The sequence below is a fragment of the Acomys minous genome (assembly GCF_964271855.1).
Source record: "Acomys minous genome assembly, chromosome: 17".
NCBI classification, from domain to species: Eukaryota; Metazoa; Chordata; class Mammalia; order Rodentia; family Muridae; genus Acomys; species Acomys minous.
The window spans coordinates 13143260-13167598 of NC_140500.1; the positions used below are offsets into that span (position 1 = coordinate 13143260).

Genomic DNA, 24339 nt, shown 5'->3' on the forward strand with positions numbered 1-24339 from the left:
TACAGATTTACAGGCTTCTTAGCTCAATGAACAAGAGTTTTAGTGTTTTGGGCTATCTTCTCATTAAGACAAAAATGTCTTGGTGTGTAAGTTGTGATTGCCACACCTGGTGACAGTCCTTTAAGCACGCACGTGTGTAAAGATATGTGCATTCCTTCTAGAAGGGAACTAACAGGCTGAGGTGCCTCAGGCACCAGTTGACATAGTTCAGAAAGTCAAGGTCACTGTTATCTTAGTGTAGTGTGTATGTGTGAGTGTGTGTGTGTGAGTGTGTGAGTGTGTGTGTGTGTGACTTTGTGAATTTGTGAGAGAGTGTGTGTGTAAGTTTGTGAATGTGTGTGTGAGTGAGTGTGTGTGAGTGAGTATGTGTGTAAGTTTGTGAGTATGTGTGTGATGTGTGTGTGTGTGTGTGTGTGTGTGTGTGTGTGTGTGTGTGTGTGTAGATGTATACATGTATACATAGGACAAAATATTTGAGAAAAGGATCACCACAATGTTAATAATTCTTAATCACAGACAGGAGCTCACCCTTGCTCATAAATTAGGCATACAGCTGCAAAGCTGGGCATAGAGGCACACGCCTGAAGCTCAAGCCACTGGGGTGTGGGGTACGGGAATCAGGAGTTCAAGGCCACTGTGCTGGTTAGTTTGAACTGTCAACACAACTTCGAATCATCAAGGAAGAAAACTCTGAGGGGTTGTCTAGAGCAGGTTAGCCTACCAGCCTGCCTTGGGGGTGAAGGGGGCTCTCCTGATTGTTAGTTGAGTTGGAAAACCCCACCCTGAATGTGGGTGGCGCCACCTGATGGGCTGTGCCCTGACTGTGTAAGACTAGAGAATGGTAGCAGCAGAGTAGCAAGTCCACAAGCGAGGATAACCTCACTCTCTTAGCTTTGACCTCACTGAAATGACGGACTGTATGTGCCCTGGACTTGTAAGCCACGGAAACCCTTTCCTTTCCCAGAGTAGCTTCGTCTCCAGATATTTTAATCACATCAGTAGAAATGAAACTAGAACAGCCATCTTCAACTGCGTCGTGAATTTAAAGCTAGACTGGACTCCATGAGACACTCTACGAGCTGTCTAGTTTTAAGTCAACTTGACACAGGCTACAGTAATTTAAGAGTGGGAACCTTAATTGAGAAAATGTCTCCATAAGATCGGGCTGTGGGCAAGCCTGTAGGGCATTTTCTTAATTAGTGCTTGATGTGGGAGGTCCCTGGGCTGGTGGTCCTGGGCTCCATAAGAGAGCTGGCTGAGCAAGCCATGTGGAGCAGGCCAGTAAGCAGCACCCTCCATGGCCTCTGCATCGGCTCCTGCCTCCAGGTTCCTGGCCTGTTTGAATTCCTGTCCTGACTTCCTCTAATAATGGAACAGTAATATGGAAATGTAAGCTTTTTGGTCATGGTGTTTCATTACAGTAATAGAAACCCGAACTAGGTCACTACACAAGAAAGAGAGAGAGAAAGATGATGGGAGGGGGAAGAGAAGGAAGGAAAGAAGGAAGAAGGGAAGGAAGGAGAAGAGGGAGGGAAAAAAGGAGGGAGGGAAGGAGGGAGGTAATTTAAAACCATCTTGATAGTTTCTCCTCAGTCTGGTGTTGACAGGATGTGGGAAAAGAGGGCCCTGCCCTAAAACACTGGTTGGAATTTGTGTGCTTTGTATAAAAACCACGCGCCCACATGCCCTCTGACCCAGAAATTCCCCTTCTAGCGTTACTACAAAGACACACTGGCAAATACACGATGAGGGAGGTGTGCAAAGCTGCTCGTTTGCAGGTCACGCATCCTAGCACAAGACTGAGAGGATCCATACGCAGAAAGGGCCAGCCATACAAATGAAGTGGCTGTGATAAAGCCAGCAGCCCTGATAAACCTGGGTTCTGTCTTGGAACCGCCTTGGGGATTTTTACTATGTATGAACAAAAGTAGGGTGAAGGGCAGCGTTTCCCACGTGCCGCCTTCAGAATGAGGAGGATAAAGATGGATGGGGCAGAGATAGATGGTAGACTCCTCTGATTGAGAATAAACAAATCTAGTGAGGTGGTTAAGGGGTAAAGTCTCTTGTTGCCAAGCCTGATTATTGTTTTTAATTATCAATATTATTAGTATTACCAACTAGCAATCAATCAAGACACAGATTTTTGTTATATTTTAAAATACCTTAGTTAACCTGGGGCAGGGCAGACATTAATCCCCTAAACGACTTCCCATAGCGGGGCAGGTATCACATATCTGCCCCAATCTCATGCCATCTGCTTCTGATAATTTCTATCAAGCTACCTCCCATGCATAATCTCAAATACTTGCTAATGTTCTTCATCTGGGCCGAATCTCCATCCACGCCTGTCACGTGGTTCTCTTTCATCTAACCCATGGTGGCCTTCCTCTCCTCCTGGGACCCTCGGGTCTTCCTCCTTTTCTTCTTAGGTTGCCTCTCTCTCCCCTAAGCCGGGGCATCTTAGCCACACCTCTATCTCCTTTGTCCTGCCCTGGTGGGATGGCTTTTTATTAGTTAAAAGGTGGGTCACAGAGACAGAAAGCAGTAATTAGCATCAAAATACATCAGACCATCCCCCAACACCTGATGATCTGGGTTCAATCACTATGTGGACGCATGTGGACACACACACACACACACACACACACACACACACACACACACACACACACACCTTCCACCCCCAACACACAAAAATATATATTAATTTAAACATGGCTCAGCAGTTAAGAGATGGCTGCTCCCAGCATCCACATCTGTAACTCCAGCGCCCTCTTCTGGCCTCCTTGGATACTGCATGCATACAGCGCACAACCATACATCTATACACATAAAGTAAAAATAAATCAATGTTTACACATAACACCTATACACATAAAGTAAAAATAAATCAATCACCTTTAAAATAAAAAAATAAAAGACTAAAACAAAAAAAAAGTCCATAAAAGAGGGAAAGAGCGAAGGTAGGAGCTGGGACCTCACTTCCTCGAGTGGAACTTACTTGGTAGGTTGGACTTCAGAACCACGCTGGTCCTGATTACAAAGCACAATTTAGAAGCAAAGAAAAGCAATCTTTTTTTTTAATGGGAAAAAAGTGAAGTAAATATATCTAACCTTTCATTTTTCTTTTACTTTTACTTTTCGAGATCATAGTAAAATTACATCATCTCCCCCTTCCTCTTCCTCTCCCCAAACCCTCCCATACATCCCTCCTTGACCTCTAAGTCATGACCTCTTTTCATTAACTGTTATTACATACATATGTGTGTATGTACATATACGTGTCGCTGATGATGGGATTTGTGGTTTCAAAAGCACGTGCCATTCGCAGTTAGCTCTCTGTGCCTTGTGCTTCTGAATGTAAGCTCTCAGCTACTGCGCCAGCCCCGTGCCCTCCCGCCTGCTGCCGTGCTCCTCGGTATGATGACGATGGAGTTATCCTCTGGATCTATGAGGCCCAGTAAACTCTTTTATAAGTCACCTTGGTCCTGGTTTCTCTTCACAGCAGTAGATAAGTAACCAAGGCAGCTTATGACTGTTTTACAAAAAAAAAAAAAAAAAAAAAAAAAGGCCCCATGGCCTGAGGAGATGGCTTGGTGGATGAAGTGCTGTGTAATCTTGAGGCAACAGTGGGCTAAAACCCCAGCACTGGGAGGTGGCCGTTCTTATCCGGAGAGCAGACAGTAGCCATCCTACTAAACAGCGCACAGAGCATTGTTCCCTCCACATAAGAATCACCCTAGCCGAAAGAGATGACTGCCGCTCCTGAGGAGTCCTGAAGAGGAACACCAACAGAAGCTCTGATGTCTTCATCGAGAAATTTTAACTTCCAGCATCTGTGCTAACTTCGCCTCTCAACTGCCAAGCCAGAAAATGAGTTTGTGGATTCCAGTGGCACGAACTTACACCTGTCATGCTGTCGCACTGGACACCCTCCACATAACAGTAATTTAACAGAGCATTAACAATAGAAAAAGTAAAAAAAAAAAAATGACGTGTGTTACAAATCAGTGCTCAGTGCTGCTGTGTGTCCTTTCACAGCCCATGACGATGTTCCAGATGCAGTTCCTGAACTCTGTAGGTGACCTGCTGGACCTCATCCCGTCCCTGTCTCCCCCAAAAGGCAGCAGCATGAAGGTGCTCAAGCGCTGGGACATGGGCCACTGCTCCGCTCTTATTAAGGTAAGCTCTGCCGGCCCTGCCCTCTCCCACCCACACAGACTGACTTTTTCTGCATGCCCATCACCCACGTCTAGCAGACCTCTCGTCACCTGTGTCTGAATGTGAGCCAGTGCATGGATCTTCTGTGGTGGAAGTTAGGGCCTGACAGAAACCCAGATGGAGAGAATTAGAACTGGTACCATCTTCTTCCACAGTTCTGCCTATGCTGTACACATGGGCCATTCCCACCTTCCAGGTCCTCCTATCCCACACGTCAGAAGGGCAATCTGTGTTGCTTACATTAAAGGTTAATGTCACACTCCTTGGCCATATTTCACAACGAGAAAGAAAGCAATAACAGCGGAGGAGAGGGTGGGCGTGGTGGCACACAACTTTAATCCCAGCACTCGGGAGGCAGAGGCAGGTGGATTGCTGTGAATTCAAGGCCAGCCTGGTCTACAAAGGGAGTCCAGGACAGCCAAGGCTACACAGAGAAACCCTGTCTCAGAAAAACCAAAAAACCAAACACACACACACACACACACACACACACACACACACACACACACACACCAGCGGAGGAAAGCACTCAGCAGGTAAAAGGTACTTGCTGCCAAGCCTGATGACCCGAGTTCAATCCCTGAGAGACCCACATGGTGGAAGGAGATGACTACTTTTACAAATTGTCCTCTGACCTCCACATGTATATCCCATAGCACACTCACACCCACAGGAAGACACACACACACACACACACACACACACACACACACACACGTATTTACTTTTAAGAAAAGAGTACCATAAATTTACCTATGTTGGCACACTCGTTCAATGCCTCCTACATGTAATATGTACATGGTTACCATATGCATGCCTTACTAACTCTGAATCTGACCTCAGGTCCTTCCTGGGTTTGAGAACATCTATTTTGCCCACTCGAGCTGGTACACATATGCAGCCATGCTCAGGATCTATAAGCACTGGGACTTCAACATCAAGGACGAATACACCACCAGCAGCCGGCTCTCTTTCAGCAGTTACCCAGGTAAGGAATTTAACAGAAAGATCTGAGTACTTCTTCAAAATGAAACTTTGGTGACTTGAAAGTTAACTGGAAGGAGAGACTAAACGTCCCCAGCTGGGGTACAGTCTGACTTTTTTAGGGTGTTGTTTGAAGAGATCAAGTTGTCTTATTTAATAAGATGGTGAAAGGGGGTTTTTACAGAGCTGCCAAGCAGAGAGTGCTTCTTGTCAGTGTAGACCGATGTGTCTGAGTTTTATCTCAAATGCCAGCGGAACACTCAAGTCTGTTTCCCAGGCTGTGTGGTACTGGCAGATGAGCCCAGCAGGCCCTGCTCTCAGTCTCTCCATCTCCCTTCCTCACAGCAGTGTGGCCAGTATATCACCCCTAGCTGACCTCTAGTCACCTTTTAGTACACAGTACTTTTGCTAACAGATGGTTCAGTGTGTGGAGCTTTAGCCCTTGAGCAGCAGTCAGGAGAGCCAGGAATTTGAAAATTCCTGTACCACTGGACATGATAGGTTCTGTCTTAGTTACTTTTCCTGCTGCTGCAATAAAGTGCCCTGACCGAAGCAACTTGAGGGAGAAAGAGTCTCTGCTGGACCACAGTTAAGGGTGTAGGCAGTCCATCACGGAAATCCTCGAGGCAAGCACTTGAGGCAGCTGGTCGTGTATGTCCACAGCCAGGAAGCAGAGGGATGGATTCTCTCATTCAGCTCCTTTTCCTCTGTTTGGCCAGTCCATGACCCAAGACCATGGAACAGGGTGGGTCTCCTACCCCCATTAACTTTCACAGGCTTAACCAGAGGCTAATCTACTCCAGACTACCCCTCACAGGCATGCCTAGGGGCTTGTGTCCTGGGAGACTGAAGATTCTATTCAAGTTGATGATCAGTATTAGCCACGACATCCAGAAAAGCTTAGTAAGCATCAGGAACAGGAAGAGAGGTTGACGCTTTGTGCCTGGCAGCGGATTGTGGCTGGAATTAAAACAGTAGAGACGTGTGGGAGGTCTCAGAGAGGAGGGCTTGCCAAAGCCAGTGCCGCAAGGAGACATATGGGCGTTGTCAGTGAAAGGGTAGTGATAACAAAACAGAGAGGTACACAGCTATGGTGAACACTGGGCAAGTTGAGAGGGACGGCTGCGCAGCCCCCACCGACTGATGGGGGCAGGAATGTGGAGCAAGTTCTTTCCGGAGCCCCAACTTCTTGAGAATAAAATATGAATTTAAGGCTGGGCACAGTGGGCTTTATTCCCACCACTGGGGAGGCAGAGACAGGTAGGTCTTTGTGACTTTGAGGTCAACACAGCCCTAGAAAGTTCCGTGTCAGCTAGGACTGCAAAGTGGAACCCTGTATCAAATGAGTAGTGGGGGAGGGGAGACAGAGAGACAGAGAAAGGAGAAAGAAGGAAGGAAGGAAGGAAAAGAGAGAGAGAGTGAGGGAGGGAGGGAGGGAGGGAGGAAGGAAGGGAGGGAGGGAGGAAAGAAGGAAGGAAGGAAGGAAGGAAGGCACATACAGGGCTAATGAGGCCACTCAGTTGGTAAAGGAAGACTGGCTCCAAGCCTCATGACCTGAGTTTGTCTCCTAGGACCCTCGTTAACGTCTGCAAATTGTCCTATGACCTCCACATGTGCACTGTATGTTACATGCTCTCACATGCAATAAATAAATAAAAACGCAAGTTTAAAATGTTTTTTTAAATACACAAGTCAATATAGATAATACTGAGACCCTTATAGAAACCTCAGAGATAAGCTGGGTGGTGGTGGTGTATGCCTTTAACCCCAGCACTTGGAAGGCAAAGGCAGGTGGATCGCTGTGAGTTCAAGGCCACCCTGGTCTACAAAGTGAGTCCAGGATAGCCAAGGCTACACAGAGAAACCCTGTCTCAAAAAACCAAAAAAAAAGAAAAAAGAAAAAAGAAACCCCAGAGACAACAACAGGCTTTGGAGACAGCGGCTTGCTGTGTGGCCAGCCTGGCGTCCCCTGCCCTGCCTCCCAAGCTCTGCCATTCTGCCTTCTGCCACCACACCCAGAACAACAGGCATTTCCATCCTCCAGGTATTTTTCCAGGCACCCACAGAACAATGTGACTCAGGTTTCCTCTAATTGGCCAGCCGCTTTCTCAATAGGAGCTGGGAGACTGAACTGGAAACTGGTTGACATGGCCAACTAGTTGATTAAGAGACCAGCTATGTTGGATTCATAGAGCAAATGTCGAATCTGGCTTTGACATGAAGCCAGTTACTGTGGGGACTGGTTTTCTTCTCCTTGCCAGAGAAATGCCATGGTGGTTGGGGGGAATAGGAGGAGGGTGTTAGTTTGGGTTGAAGGGCAGGGACTTGTGAAGGGCTCTTCACAGCCTGAGTGAGGGTATTAAGAACCTCTCAGTCAAGATGTCCATGCAGCGTGTCACACTTGAAATGTAATAGCAGTAGATTTTACATGTTCCTGTCATACCTGCACATGAAAAGGTGGCCATGGAGCTGATTAGTTGGGCGAATGTCCATATATGATATATAGAGATTACTTAGTGGCTAGAGCACTTACTGCTCTTACTGAGGACCCAGGTTCAATTCCCAGCACCTACAGTGAGTGACCTACAGCCATTTATCACTTCAGCTGCAGGGATAAAATGCCCTCTGGCCTCTGCAACACCTGTACACAAGTGGTACACACACATTCACGAAGGCACACACATACACAGAATTTAAAATAAATGCTTCTAAAACATGTACAGCCAGGAGCAGTGGTGCATGCCTGTAATTCCAGCACTTGGGGAGGCAGAGGTAGATGCATCTCTGTGAGTTCAAGGCCAACCTGGTCTACAAAGTAAGTCCAGGTCAGCCAAGGCTACATGGAAAAACCCTGTCTTGAAAAACTAAAACAAAAGCATGTACCGCCTTGAATATAGAAGAGCTTTATTTGTCAATTATGCCGTAGTAAAACTAGAAGAAAATATGGAAATGAATTAATTTAGGGCATAAGAAAATAAGAGGATAGTTCAAATATTTATATTAAAATTAAACAAAAGCAATATAAAAAATTTAAATTCCTGAATCAGAACATACACATCAAGTTATAAATCAACATTTACTGAAAATGACAATGACAGGGATGGTCTAGCCTCCTCCAGCTGAATATGACAGGGATGGTCTAGCCTCCTCCAGCGGCAGACTCAGATGTGTTGGAGATCTCGTGTGTTCCTTGTCCTCGTTTCACAATCTGTTATGTTCCTGACTTGGGTGTTTGAGGTGACTATTGAGATGACTGTCGTAGGGCTGGATATGGTACCTCAAGTTCATAACCTCAGCACTTGGGAAGCTGAGGCAAGAGGACTGCTGTGATTTCAAGGCCAGCCTGGGCTGCATAGTGGGACTCAAGATGGGGAGAAAGTGAGGAGAAGAAAAAGGAACAGAAGGGAAGGGAAGGAAGGAGGAGGAGGAGGAGGAGGATCACTATGGAACATACCAGAGATTCTGCCATGCTGTAGTGCATGGTGCGTCCCTGGAGTCCTAGTGAAAACGAGGCAGGGGGATCACAAGTTCGAGGCCACCCTGTATTCACAGCAAAGCCCTACCCCAAACAACTATCAATAAGGCTCTAGACTTGAATGGCTGCTGAACAGTGCTCAGCAGTCCTGCCCTACTGCTTTGAGGTTAGCAAGCTTGTTTTTTCAACAACAAAACAGGACTGGCATGACGTCACTTCGTAAAGGGACACACATTAGAGAGTGTGTTTAGTCATCACCATTTTCCTACTAAATTGTTGCGCTTGGCAAGAAATTTATTACAAGGAGCTGGAGAGCTGGCTCAGCAGTTCACACGTGCTGCTCCTGCAGAGGACCTGGGTTCAAATCCTAGCACCCACATGGTGGCTCACAGTATCTGTAAGCCCAGTCCCAATTGACTCAATGTCCTCTTCTGGCCCTGTGGGCACTAGGCTCATGCATGGTGCATATGTACACAGAATGATAAAATAAGTCTAAAAAGACTATTATGGAGAGCAAGAAAGGCACAATGCTTAATAGCACAAAATGTATACTCTGGTGAGAAATAGACGAAGTTAAGATTAAAAAGCAGTGACCGGGACGAACGGTTGGCTTAGCAGGCAAAGGGACTTGCTACCAAGCCTTATGGCCTGAGCTGCAACCTCAGGACCCACAGGGTAGAAGATAAAGTAAATCTTGTTTTAATTTTAATTTTCTGTGTATGGGTGTTTTGCCCGTATACATATATCTGTATACCATGTATGTGCCTGGTGCCCATGGAGCCCAGAAGAGGGTTCCTTATACCCTAGAACTGGATGACCGATGGTTGTGAGCTGTCCTATGCGTGTTAGGAATTGAACCGGTGTCCTCTACAAAAGCAGTCAGTGGTCTTAACCGCTGATCTATCTCTCCATCCCCCTGAATATTTTAAAGTAGAAGTACAAAGGACTCCCTAAGCTAGCCATGCATTTGAGGAGAAGGCAGGAAGACAGTGCTGCATGAGAAACGAACATTACACGGGTGAGAGAACATGGAGAGAAAGCAAGGAGGGCAGGAGGCCACTGCAGGACCACGGAGATGACGTGTGGGCGTGACATTCACAGAGCTCAGGTTAGTGCTGAGGTCAGCAGTACCTGGCCGGCACACTTCGCTGTACCCTCAGCTTTCTCAGGACACTGCACGGTAACCTCTACAGGCCATCATAACAAATTAATGAGGTAGCTGATAATTAGTGGAATTATCTCTTCAAGTGTTAGCACTTAAAAAAGATTAACTCTGAAGCTGGGTGTAGTGGTGTTTACTTATACTCCCAGGCCTGGGGAGGTGGAAGCAACAGGCTTCGGAGTTCCAGACAGCCCAGGCTACATTAGGCCTTGTCACAAAACCAAACAACAGAGCAAGATCAACCAGGTCACTAGACTGAATTCGTAGCAATTGACCTTCTCCTTGATTTGCGCACATGTGTTCATCTAAATATTTGGGTGATGTTTTGTAGCTCTACACACAGTATTAGTTTTCTATCACGATAATAAAATACCTGGTCAGGCAGAGTGACACATACCTTTCAGTCTAACACTCAAGAGGCAGAAATTGGCAGATCTGTGAGTACCAGGCCAGCCAAGGGTACATAGAGAGATTCTTTCTCTTAAAAAGAGATTATTAGAGAGAGAGAGATACATAGATAATACATACATACATATATACATACATACATACATACATACATACATACATACATACATACACGATAGACAAACAGACAAATGGGAAAATGAAACACCTGATAGTCTATTTATGAATAATAAACAGTTGTCTTAGCATGCAGAGTTGGGAGTTGAGCTGTACAGTGTTGGCAAGAGCTTAGTTCTGAGCTACATTACATGATGGCACAAAGACAGAGCATTGTCAAAGCCGTTGCGTTTCAATCCAGGGACAGGGAGTTGGGCAGGACAGCCCTTGGTCCTGCTCAAGAATGGTCAAGGAGACCATGAGAAGCACTGGTCAGCTTGGCCTCAGTGACAAGGCTCTCCTGCAAGGTCTCACCTCCCAAGGATGCTACTGTCCCTCAGTAAAAACAGTAGACTTCAATCTCAATAGACCCTTGAGGGAGAGACCCTGGACCATATTAAAACTTGTTCATATAATTTTAATTATATGAACATATACATATGAACAAATACATATAATTTTAATTAAACTTATTCTTAAAGAGGTTTTAATGCTAGTGTAATACATCAAAATGAACGTTTTAATTCTCTTTTCCAATTGTGCATCACAGGTTTATGTGTGTGTGTTAGTTAGCCGTTGATACATAACGAAGATACGAGACATTTAGCAACTCATGGATTTTGTGGACCAGCAACTCAGACACAGGGACTGGGGCCCTGGAGGGCTGAAACTGACGTTTGGGTACTCACGGGGCTGGTCGGGTGGCCAACACTCCTGTCTCTCCACTCCAGGCTCTCCTCAAGAGTGGCTAAATGTCTCCATGACAGGGTGCTTGGTTTCTGCTAAATCAAGTGACACAGAAGACAAAGCTAGTCGGCCTATTGTGACCTGACTCAGGGGTCACGTATGGCCACTTCTGCCACATTCTATTTATTAAAAGTGAGGGATTGTGACCAGCTTACATACACTAAAGGCATATATATGTGGATTGAAGAAAAGAAAGAGAAACAGGAAAGAGAGGAAAAAGCACAATGGGAATTAGACCACACACTCAAGGTTTAAATTAATGCTATAAAGCTTGTTTATGATCATCTTCATAGAGTAAAAAGGAAAAATCTTTTTTAATTACCTACTATGTGCCTGGCTCTTTGACATGTTACAAACATTTGTCTTACACAGATTTGTTCTTTATACAGGTCATTTAATTACTACCAAAAAGAAAACTGACCAAGGGCAATTTACTTGATTCCTTAAAGGCAGAAACAGATTGAGAGAAGTAGTTAACCAGGCCACACAGCTAGAACAAAGTCACACAACAAGAAGGGAGAGTCCTCGGTTCAGACACAACATATCTGACTAGCATCGCCCACGCCTCTTTCCTGAAATGGCTTAATTTGCATTAAACAGACGGCTACAAGGAAGGGAGTGGAGCAACATTTTCTTGTGGACAAAACTGGACCGCATTCCAAGTGCTTTTAATTGAATCCAGTAATGGCGATCCCACGAGACTGAGGCTTGAAGCTTAATTATCTATAATAGAGGTTTTCTGGAACATTCTGAGTGGGTGTCACCAAGCACGCGTGTGTTCTTACTTTGCACTGTGTCTAGATATTGTGTCTCCATCCAGAGACACATGTATACAAACATGTAATTCCTCAGGGGAATTATCAGGAGAATTGGCTTAATGTCCACATACAGTGTCACCCAAAGGAAGCACAGTATGTGAGTGCAGAGGACACTGTGGTGGGACCGGTCCTCTCAGGCCATTACTTGGATTCCAGTGATCAAACTTAGCCCACTAGGCTTGTGTAATATGCAAGTTTACCCAGGGAGCCATCTGGCTGGCCCAGAAAGGTTTCTTTCTTATTCCCAGTGTTTACAATGGCTCCTGGCCATGTTAACATGCTGGGACCAAGCCCATCCTTTGAGAAGTCAGCTGCCTGTGTGGTCCCCACAGTGCATGCTTCGTAATAGACACACATGAAAACCAAACCCGGTGCTCCAAGCCCCGGGAGAAGTTTAGCCCGCCTTAGAGGTCTACGATGTGGTTACTTTCCTAGGTTATAAAGTCATCTGCTTAATAACTGTATGTTGTGAACATTTTAACATACCATAATTGCTTTCACTAATTTCAGGTTACCTTTTTTGATCTTGGAGACTCTGTCGTAAAAGTAGAATCTATAAAAATGGTTCCCAAATGAGCAGAGGCCCAAGTTCCGGGCTTCTGGGGAATTTTTTGTTTTGTTTTGTTTTGTTTTCCAGTTTTTTAGAGACAGGGTTTCTCTGTGGAGCCTTGGCTGTCCTGGATCTCCTTTTGTAGACCAGGCTGGCCTCACAGAGATCTGCCTGCCTCTACCTCCCAAGTGCTGGGATTAAAGGCGCGTGTCACCTGGCCTGCATTTCAACAGGCTTGAATGTAAGGGAGGGTCGAAGGAAGAATAGAAGCAGGACACGCATTGCGAAAGACGACAGCAGATTGTGCAGGGTTTAATTCCGGCTTTCTCACACTCCCTTTTGTGCATGCTTTACTTCCTTTGGCACTTTCCCAGGACACGGTGGGTGTCTTCTGTGGGACACACCTGTCTTAGTCATCTTCCACCACCTGGCTCAGAGAGCGTCCTCCCTTACACCCCCAAATGCCACTGCGCTTGCCCTTCTGTCCCCCGTGAACTGGCCACTCAGTGATTCCCCCAACTCCACCCTGTCTAGGCAGCTCACTCTTATGTCTGATGCAGTTGCTCCAATCGTGTGAGTGAAATATTGTTTTCTTTTGCATGACTGCACATCTGTTCCCATCACCTATGTCAGGTGTGTGGCTGGAAAAGAGCTGTGTCTGAGATGATTCCTGACGGTCTGCCTACTAGCTTCAAGCAGTTTATCTACTGTGTGTGTGTGTGTGTGTGTGTGTGTGTGTGTGTGTGTGTGTGTGTGTAGATCAAAGGATGGCCTCCACCCTTCCAGAGTGAGAATCCCTAAGTACCATAGGAGTGTAAATATTATTCACTATCGACTTCTTAATTAATTTTACAGTTAATTATTGAGCACTTATTGTGTGTTAAGCCTTTGGTACTTTCATGATTCCAAAACGAACAGGTACAAGCCAGAGCCAATAAGACAAAAATTTGCTTCCTTAGTAGAGTTTACATTGCTGTGGGACAGAAAGAAAAAACAAAAGTAAACAACAGAGTGGGAGAAAGTTCTCGGTGTGTGGCGTGCTTGCCACAGAAGCACAGAGACTAGGTTTTATCCCCAGGACTCAACGTCAAAAATTCTGGGCTTGGTGGTAGGCAGGTGTGACCCCAGAGCTGGGGAGGCAGGGACTGCTGGGTGTCTGGGGGTCACTGCCAGTCGGCCTAGCTTATACAGCAAGCTCCAGGATACTGAGGGACCCTTTCTCCAAAAGTGAGGTGGGAGCCTGCAAGATAGCTTAGCAGGTGAAGGTGCTAGCTGCCAGGCTGGGTGACCCAAATTCAATCCATGGGACCCGCGTGGTAGGAGGAGATAACCAGCTCCCACAGGTTATTTCCTGACTTCCACATGCATGCCGCAGCACACTGGTGTGTTCGTGCACACACTTTTTTTTTTTTAGCTTTTTATTGATTCTTTGTGAATTTCACATCATGTACCCCAATCCCACTTATCTCCCCATCTCTCCATATCAACCCTCCACCCTTGCAACCTCCCTCCCAAAAGAAAAGAAAAAAGAAAAATCATCTTGCCATGGAAGCTTCACACACACACACACACACACACACACACACACACACACACACACACAGTCTTAAGCAAACAAATGTAAATTACTTTGTTTTTTAAAGCTGGATGTGGGGGGTGGAGAGATGCCTCAGTGGATGAGAGCACTGTCTGCTCTTCCAGAGGTCCTGATTTCAGTTCCCGGAAACCACATGGTGGCTCACAACCATCTATAATGAGATCTAATGCTCTCTTCTGGCCTGCAGGTGTATACGTGGGCAGAGCAATGTACATTAAATAAATAAATCTTAAAAAAAAAAAAAGCCAGATGTGGCAGTACATGCCCATAATTTAAGCACTCTGGGAGGCAGAGAGAGGCAGGAGGATCTCTGTGAGTTCAAGGACAGCTTGCTCTACAAAATGAGTTCAAGACAGCCAAGGCTACACAAAGGAACCCTGTCTCAAAAAACCAATACATACATAAAAATTTAAAAGATCTGAGTGTGGTATTGAACATCTTTAGTTCTATACTGGGGAAGAAGAAGCAAGCGGATCTCTGTTAGTTTGCGGCCAGCCTGTTATATACATAACAAGTTCCAAAATAGCTAGGGATATGCAGTAAGAACCATCTCAAAAAAAAATTTTTAATGGGCTATGACCCACAAGAATGAACATACACACATATACATACATGCACACAGACACATGTACATTCATATATACGCTCACACACAAACATACATACATATGCATGCATGCACACACATACATGCACACTCATACACACACATATGTATACACAAGTACATGCGCACATGCATACACACACACAGACACTCACCAAGCAACAAACAACCTAGCAACAATAAACAAATCAAAGCAAGCCAGTTCAAGCCAGTGTATTGTGTAACTGAATTACTGTCACCACATCAGGTAGCTATGGCTGCACACAAAACAAAGAACCAAAACTTGGGGACTGGAAACAGTCAGTGATCAATTTTGCACTTCTAGGTTGGTGAGGTGGGCGTCTCTAGGCATCTCAGAGAAGCCATTAATCCCTTAGTTTGCCTGTGGCTGCATAGTTAGCTCTTCAGCCCTCTGATGTTGAAGGCTCTGGATCAGCTGAAGTGACCTGGCCCTGTTTACATGGTGGCGTTCCATCTTGGAGAACAAGCCACCTCGGGCTTCCTTTCCAGGCAGCCCAAGGCCACATGAGTAAGCAGAAGTCTGTGGCTGTCTCCTGAGTTCTGAATTCAGCCCAGGTTTAAGGAGAGATCAATATCACTTGATGGGAGATGGTACAGTCACACAGCAGAGAGCACAGAGACAAAAGCACGAAGCACAGCACACCTGGTTTGTCACGGTGACCTGGATGTGGGGACCACACAGCACTCATTCCTCTGGTCTCCGGGGATTTCTTCCCAAATCCTCCGTGGCTGCCCCAAACTGACGGGCTGGAGTTCCGTGCCTCTGTCTTTCTATCAAACATTTCCAATGTACCTATGACATTTTCAATTTACAAATTGTCAGTTTAAGAGATTAGCGCTTATCAAAGTGGAAAATTACTGTAAGAAAGCTATGAGCTGTTTGTTGGGTTTTCTTTTTTGAGATCTCATCCTATAGCCTAGGCTAGCCTGTTTAGCCTTGCTAGCCTCTAACTTGGGCTGACCCCCTGCCTCAGCCTCAGTGTCCCAAGTATTGGAATTACAGGCATGTCCCCATCCGGCTCAAGTTTTCCCATTACTATTCATAGACCACAGTGACCCCAGAAGGTGAAATCTAGAGGAAGAGGTCGCATATTGCTGTCTGTTCTTCATGCCCTTGGTTGGCAGCGGCTGCTGTGACCCTTGTGGGCTTAATGAGATAGTTAGGGGAATTTATGGTTGTTCACGACACTTGGGAGTAGTAGGTACTATGTTTTAAGTTTATTTTTAACTTTATTTATACAAACATGTGCATGTCGGTGTGGGCATGTGCACAAGTGAGTGCAGATAGACTCTCCAGAAGTCCAGGAGAGAGTCCTGGGTCCCCCAGGAGCTAGGGTCACAGGTAGTTGTGAGTTTGGGTGCTAGGAACCAAACAGATGCACTGGAAGAGCAGCCAGTGGACCAGCTCTCCAGCCCATCCTGTTTATCCTTTCTTTGGGTCTTGCATTCTCCATCCCCGTGCCTGGGCCCCCAGAGTAACGGGATTAAGATGGGCGCCACTACACTATCTTTATAAGCCTTACAGTAAGCATTTTTTACAGTGTGTGTGTGTGTGTGTGTGTGTGTGTGTGTGTGTGTGCTGTAACAAGCATGTGGAGGTCAGAGGTCAGAAGCCAACTTTCAGGAATGCGTTCTCTATTTCCACCAAATGGATTCCAGGGAGAGAACTCAGATCACCAGGCTTGGTGGCACATGTGGTTTTTACCAGCTGAATCTCCTCGATGGTTCTTGAAACACCCTTTATCTACTGAAAAAGATCCTCTTATTTCTTAACCTCAGCAAGAAGGTTACCAAGGGATGTTATCTGAGATGGACATTTATAAAACGCTGAAGTTTCTCCTGTTTCCAACTGCTGATAATCTGCCTTCCAGAGCTGCTGGTGACTGGTAGCAGCGAGAATGGGACTGATACGGTAACAGTGTTTCCCTTTAGGGCTCTGTGTTGGGACTATGTACCCTCAGTGAGTCTTTTTACTGTCTTTAAGCTCATTTTGGTTTTGCTGTTCAAGAACTCTGGGCAGCCTGGTTTTTTGTTTGTTTGTTTTTGTTTTGTTTTTTTCCCCCCTATTATCTGTTCTCCTTGAGGATCCTTACTCTACAGATAGTACGTCCCTCATGCTCTCATTCACGTAAGAACGCCTGCCCTCTAGTGTCCAAAAAAGCTACTACAGGAAGGAGGGACTTAGCAAGCAGAGCATTCTACCGACAAGGCTTTTCCAATCAGGGGCTTGCAAACAGCGGCATGCATGGTTGTACAGTTTGAGCATTGCAAAAGGAACTAAGAAATGAACGAGTCATCCCTGAAAACCGCCCCACCCTCTGTCCTATATCCAGCCTGTGTCTTCCCAGCGAGGGTGCACACTGAAACCGCATTCCAGCCTGTGCAGACTGCCGTAAACAACCCCGTTCTTGCTTCCAAACCCTCTCGTGGAAGCTAGCCCAGCCTGTAGAGAAGCTCACTAAGCCAGCTGGACGCTTCTCTTACCATTAAAATTCTTACTCTGAAACTCTGAGAATTGAGCTTAGAGTGTATGCGAGCTGGATGACGCCACACGATCTTGGGCTGTCAGAGGTGCCGTGGCAACTGAAAAGGTTTGGTATGAGCTGTGCGCACAACCAGAATGCAGCCTCCTCTCAAGACATCTTGTTCTCCTTCTGTTCATTTACTGAGGCAGATAAGAGTTGAACGTGGCCCACGTTGGCCTTGAACTTGCTATGCAGCTGAGGATGACCATGAACACCCGATCCTGTGTCTCTTGCCTCCAAAGCACTGGGTCTGTAGATGTAGAAAACCACACCTGACCATGCTTCTGAGACTTTGGCTTTATGTAATCCCTTTCTGGACCCCCATCCTACCCGGCCCATTCCAGGCTTCTAATAGTTGTACAATGTCAGTCATCCTGGTGGCATGGTTTCCGGTGTTGCGTGTATGAGCACTTTTTGTACATAAGAAGAAAGCATTTATTTTAATGTTTTAGGAGTGGGAGCAAGGGATGAGAGTCATTAAACTCCTGTTTCTTTAATGTTAACCAAGGGGCTAACATGGTTTAGGTCTAAAAAAGGAAGTTAGTGTAAAGAAAAATATTAAGTAGCATGTATGTTAAAGAGTTTGAGTTAGCCATTCACAATACATATTTATTTAAATATCAAATATACCCCATAGATAAATACAGTGTAACCTTTTAGTTAACAAATCCAAACAACGGAGAGGTTAAGAGCACAGGCTGCTCTTACAGAGGACCTGGGTTTGGTTCCCATCAGCCACATGGCGGCTCACAACTGTCTGTAACTCCAGCTCTAGGGGTTCTGATGCCCTCTTCTGGCTGTCTCAGGCACTGCACAATATATGATATATAGTATACATGCATATATGCAGGCAAACCATGTATACACACAAAATATCCAAAAACTGTACTACTAAAGGCCTGCAAGATGGCTCAGTGGGTAAAGGTGCTTGTTTTGAAATCCCAATGGTCTAAGTCCAATCCCTGGAACCCATGTAAAAGTGGAAAGAGAGACCTGTTAGAGTTTTCTACTGCTGTGATAAACACCATGACTAAAAGCAACCTGGGACGAAAGGGTTTGTTTCAGCTTATGGCCTGCAGTCCATCACGACAGACAGAAGTCAGGGCAGGAACTCAGGCAGGAACCTGGAGGCAGGAACTAAAGCAGAGGCCACAGCGGAGCCTGCTTACTGGCTTGTTCAGCCTGCATTCTTACACATACCAGGACCACCAGGTTAGCGTGGCACCAGCCATGGTTTTCTGGACCCTCTCATATCAACCATTAATCAAGAAAATGCTCCGACGGGCTTGCCTACAGACTATGTGATAGAGGTATTTTCTCAAATAAGGCTCTCTCTTTCCAGGTTTCTAGTTGAGAAAAACAAAACAAAACAAACAAACAAACAAACAAAAAAAAAAACCAACCAGGGCAAAAAAAAAAAAAACTATGCAAAATTGTTCTTTGGTCTCTACTTATATCATAGTATGAGTGTCCACACACACTACATATACACACAATGATGACAAACTGAATACAAATAAATCACCAAAACAAAATAGTAAGTGAATCACAGTTTAGATAATTAAGGTTGTAAATACTACTACTCTGATACAGCAAAAAGAATGGGGGTGTTATAAAGTAGTGGACAGTTTAGCCTATGTCTGTCAGCTCTGTCATAACGGAAAAGTTTAGACTGAGTAATTTCCAAATAGAAGTCTGTTGCCTGCAGTTCTAGACACTGGGAAGGTCTAGGTGATGGCAACAGCAGGCACACTGTCTGTGAAAGCCTTTCCTTACAGCTGGGCCCTGGTTATGTGTGCACACGGTGGAAGGAGCAAGCACATTCACTCTGGTCTCCATGCAGAGTAGCCTAATCTAATTCTGGGCTCTCAGTCGTTCCTTTAACATTCTCAGTTGCAGCCCCCTCTGCCAGCTGCTGGCACTGTCCTGCCTTCCCACTATGCCAGCTGTGTCTGACCCATCTGCCCACACTCTTCCCAGCTCAGACCTCAAGGCAACCCCACACTGCCTCCAACAGTTAGAAACCACGGGGGATCCTGGGTGTTAAAAGTCTATTTTCAAAGCCATGGTCAGAAATGAACATGTAGATTCATCCATGCTTCCAAGTCAGGCAGACTTGAGTACAATTTGTAAAGAGCAAGATTAGAAAAAGAAAAAGGACCTTACGGATAAACTCCTGAATTACAAGTTCCACAGATGCCTGGCAAGTGGGAGTCTAATGGTCCTATCTGTTGTTTATGAATGCTCACAGACCACCTATTCCCTTGGATCCACATGGGCGCGCGCGCGCGCGCACACACACACACACACACACACACACACACACACACACAAAGAGCTCGGATTGCCAAACTGTTCTGAAAGAGGATCTAGCTGGGCTGGGATCTACTGGCACCTGCACACACCAGAGCTCGGACAGGCTGCTACAGAGAAAAGAAAACCATGGCTGCTACCTCGCCAGACCCACCATGTGTGTGTGTGAAGCCCTGTGCTGAAGGTGGCTGCATGGAGCATGTGTACATGTGACAACCTTGCATTTGTTGCCCCTCTAGGGTTCTTGGAGTCTCTGGATGACTTTTACATCCTTAGCAGTGGCCTGATACTGCTACAGACCACCAACAGTGTATACAATAAAACCCTGCTGAAGTTGGTGGTACCCGAGACTCTCCTGGCCTGGCAAAGAGTCCGTGTCGCAAACATGATGGCAAAGGGCGGTAAGGACTGGGCAGAGATATTTTCCAAGTACAACTCTGGTAAGTGGTTCTGACCCTACAGCACGCTGCGCCTGCGTTTAGCCTTCCAGTTGAGGTAACCAGCTGAGGCGGATCCAGGTTGCCCTTGTGTCTCCCCACATCTCAGGTACCTACAATAACCAGTACATGGTCCTGGACTTGAAGAAGGTGAATATCGGGAAGAGCCTCGATGAAGGCACTCTGTTCGTTGTGGAGCAGGTTCCGACATACGTAGAATATTCTGAACAGACCAACGTCCTAAGAAAAGGTACCTCCTTCCTACTCTGTCCCTGTGGCCTGGTTTCCTTTCTGTCCTTGTGATTCCCTGAGGGAAAAAGCACCTTAGGGATGGAAAACTCACAGTTCCCTGGCACAGGCCACCGTTGTGGAAGAGTCAGGCCAAGAACTTGAAGCAGCTGACCGTATCATGTGTGTGGTGGCAAGCAGGGGAAAAGCGCGCCCGCACACCTTGGCCACGCAGCTATCTTTCCCTGTCCAGGGCCTGGTGCCTTTCAGTGTGTCTTCCCAGAGCAGTGAAGACTGTTGTTCTCCAGACAAGCACACAGGCCTAGCTGATCTGAATGGAGATTCTCTGCCCAGACAGTATTAAGTTGAAAGTTAAAGCCAGCCATGATGGGCTGGGACGCGCTGCCTGAGAGTGGGCGCTGGGGCTGTCAGTGATAGCCTGCTGTAGAGTTATTGTGCTCAACACAATATGTGAGGCCATTTCACTCTTTTATTGGCGACTGGGACACCATCAAGCCCTGTGACCTCTGACCTCTAAACAGCTCCAACGTTTGCCTCCGTTCTTGAATTCTGAGGGTTATGCTGTAAGCTCTCCTCCAAGCACAGGTTTGTTGGGTGTCACCCTGACTCAGGTGGCAAAAGCCAAGATGCCAAACTGCTTCTCTCTGGGGCCTCTGGAGCATCATGCAGCAGAGGACCCAAGAACGGGAAGAGTTAGACTGCGGTCTGATGGAACAGGCCTGCTTGAACCTAAAAAGGGCGGCATTAGTGTGAGGGATCAGAGAGGGTGGCTTTGGCCACCAAGGGTACAGCCCAGACAGGTGAAGCCCAGGGATTGAATCTTGGCTTCTCGAAATCTCAGGTAAATACCTCAACCTCTCTAACCCTTTCTCTTCATATGCAAAGGAGTGTAATCATGGTGTAGACCCATCAGTCACTTACTTACTATTTTAAAATCCCAGAAGTCTAAAGCCAAGTTGCTTTGGCACTGTTATCTGGTAGAAAAATTCGACACAAACTGAACTAATTTGGTAGGAGAAAGAGCTGTCCCCAAGTCTGCAAACTATGGGTTTGAGCTGTCTTCTGACTGTCTTTGTCCCCTCATAAAGACTTTGCTTGCCATGATGGTCTTTTTTTTTTCCTGTCTCTGTGACAAATCAAATGACAATACATTAAAAGAGGTGAGCTTTATGGTGAGTCTGTGTCTCAGCCTGTGGTTTCTGGGCCATCAGTGAGGTAGATTACTCTGACAGGTATGGTAGACATACACAAGGGCCAATACCTTCATCATGAGGCGTTTTCCATGAGAACACACACACTTCATTACGGTCCCAACACCTGAACAATTCTGAAACTTGCTTATTTGGCCAACAAGCATTGGTGGGGTTGCAAACAGGTGGGGCACTGCGGCTTCATGGGTGGAAAATAAAATCCATTAGTGACAGGAAAAAAAATGTCCACCTTGTAAACCCTGCTGGGCAGTTTAGTCTTTGTTCTTTCGAAAATGAGTTTTTGATGACAAAGAGACAGGACACAGGAGGGGACAAAGGAAACAGTATTCTATGGAACAGAGCTACCAAGATGAGCAGAGACAAAATCAAGGTAAAGAGCAAGTCTGACTTGGCTCTGTTTAACAAGTCTCCAAGTCAGAAATTTAAAACTACTTGCCACGTTCCCACATTGCCTCTAAAGAGTTTCCACTGGTATACATTGTGTGTGACAAGAGATGTCACTATGCCATTCTTACACATGTGCATGTTTTTTTTAATTAATTTATTCTTGTTACATCTCAAAGGTTATCCCATCCCTTGTATCCTCCCATTCTTCCCTCCCTTTCCTCTTTCCAAGTCTCTTCTGCTTTCATGGCTTATTTTTTCTGGGCATGGGGAGATCCACTGAGTTTAATTAGGGTGAGTGACAATAGCTTGAGTAACCTACCAGTTGTGGCACTAAAGATGAAAATGTCTCCAGGTCCCCTTGGAGCAATTCTCCTCAACCTCCCTAAGTCCGACCTTTTAATACAGTTTCTTGTGTTGTGGTGGCCCCCAACCATGAAATTATTTCATTGCTACTTCATAACAGTAATTTTGCTACTGTTATGAATCCTAATGTACACAGCTGATGTGCAGGGTATCTGATATGTGACTCCTCCAAAGGGAGCTTGACCCACAGGTGGAGATCCACTGCCTGTAGACCATCATGGGTTGGTGGGGCCTTGTGGGCCGTTCCCCCATACAACAGACACTTTTAAAGATGAGTTTCCATTGCCAGGCATGCACGTCACATGTAAATGTAAAAAAAAAAAACTATCACTAAATAAATAACTTTCTTCTTTTGTTCCCTTCTTTTCCCATCTCTCTCTATTCCACCCTCCCTTTCTTTCATTCCAAATCAGGATACTGGCCTTCCTATAATATTCCTTTCCATGAAAAAATCTACAACTGGAGTGGCTACCCCATGCTGGTGAAGAAGCTAGGTTTGGACTACTCTTATGACTTAGCTCCGCGAGCCAAAATCTTCAGGCGTGACCAAGGGACAGTGATGGACATGGCTTCCATGAAACACATCATGCGATATAACAGTATGTGGCATGTTCCTCAAGTCATTCTGCAAAGTCCCTTTCCTTCCCCGTGGGATGAGAATCTATTGAAGTCTATCATCTCTGTACTAGACAGAGTGATAGGAAGTTATTTGAATTCAATATTCTGGATAGTTAGTGCTGTTCACATATTGGTCAACAAACAGAACAGTTGCCTCCTTTATAAAATCGCAGAGAATTTTCTTTGAAAGGCTGGCATGATGGCTCAGCAGGTAAAGGGCCTTGTTACCAAGGCTATTAACTTGAGTTCGATCCCCTAGACATGCACAGTGAGAGAACTGAGTCCCAGAATTTGTCTTCTGACTACATCATGCACACCATGTACACACACACACACACACTCTCTCTCTCTCTCTCTCTCTCTCTCTCTCTCTCTCTCTCTCTCTCTCTCTCTCTCTCTCTCTCTCTCTCTCTCCTTGATCCTCCTGTCTCTACTTCCTGAGTATTGGAATTGTGGATGTATACAACCACACCTAGCTCTACAAATTTTTTTACATGACCAAACAAACAAGCAAAAAACCAAACCCAAAACCAACAAAAGCCATATAAAATACAGGAGAAAACAATCCATGTAAGGTCCTTTCCTTAGTATCACCCAACCTCCTGCCAACACACTCCCAAGGTGAAAAGCAGCTAAAATAATCAGAAATGTTTTCTTTTGGTGAAAACTCTCTAAGTCTAATTTGTATTTCATGTTGGAAGATGGTGACACCCATCCACCTATCCACTTTATTGCTCTCTCTTCTTTGTCTTCTTTGGTCCTTGAGGCAGGCTGGGCCTGGGACAAGGGATCTGCAGATAGTCACTCCCTAGTGCATAGCGAGATGTCTGTATCTGGAAGCAGGCAGGGCTGGGGAGGCCTGTGGGACACGCAGGCATGCGTAGATCCAAAAGCGTACTGTGGATAAGGATATCTCAGATTAGCCAATACCTGTTCTTTCCCCATCACTGTGTCTTCTAGATTACAAGGTGGACCCCTACAGTAAAGGTGACCCCTGCAATACCATATGCTGTCGCGAGGACCTGAATGAAGCCAGGCCAATTCCTGGAGGTTGCTATGACACCAAGGTAACAAGCAAGCACACTGTTGCTTTACAATCGACTGCTAACGAGGTAGACCAGAGGTGGAGGTTTCGCAACATCAAGCCCAGTGTTTCCAACCCTGTAATAAATACAGGAAGCAGCTTGGTCCATGGAGTATAGTGAAGAATAAGCCTTCAATATCCATAGAACATCTCTAAGAACCCTTATTTATACTCATGGGGCTGGACAGACAGCTGTGTCCGCGGTTCAGAGCATTGGCTGCTCTTTCAGAGGACGCAGGTTTAGTTGTCAGCACCCACATGCTGGCTAAGAGACATCTGTAATTCCAATTCCAATGCCCTTTTCAGGCGTCCACTGGCCCTGCGTGCATGTGGTGCACATACACACATGAAGACAAAATGTTCATCCATATAAAAATAAACCATACTGTGCCCTTGAGCGGCGTGG

The 24339-nt window shown here is 45.8% G+C and overlaps 1 protein-coding gene across 2 annotated transcripts in view; it reads left to right on the forward strand.

The window, feature by feature from the left end:
- PLBD1 (phospholipase B domain containing 1) overlaps positions 1-24339 on the forward strand; it is a 46568-nt gene that overhangs the window by 19529 nt on the left and 2700 nt on the right. Inside the window, exons 5-10 of one of the 2 annotated variants that reach the window (XM_084765405.1) lie at positions 4042-4182; positions 5065-5209; positions 19824-20024; positions 20131-20271; positions 22645-22830; positions 23810-23916. In XM_084765405.1, the coding sequence (XP_084621531.1) occupies positions 4042-4182; positions 5065-5209; positions 19824-20024; positions 20131-20271; positions 22645-22830; positions 23810-23916 (921 nt within the window). The remainder of the gene's footprint in view (positions 1-4041; positions 4183-5064; positions 5210-19823; positions 20025-20130; positions 20272-22644; positions 22831-23809; positions 23917-24339) is intronic. The other variant, XM_084765406.1, reaches the window with a different exon arrangement.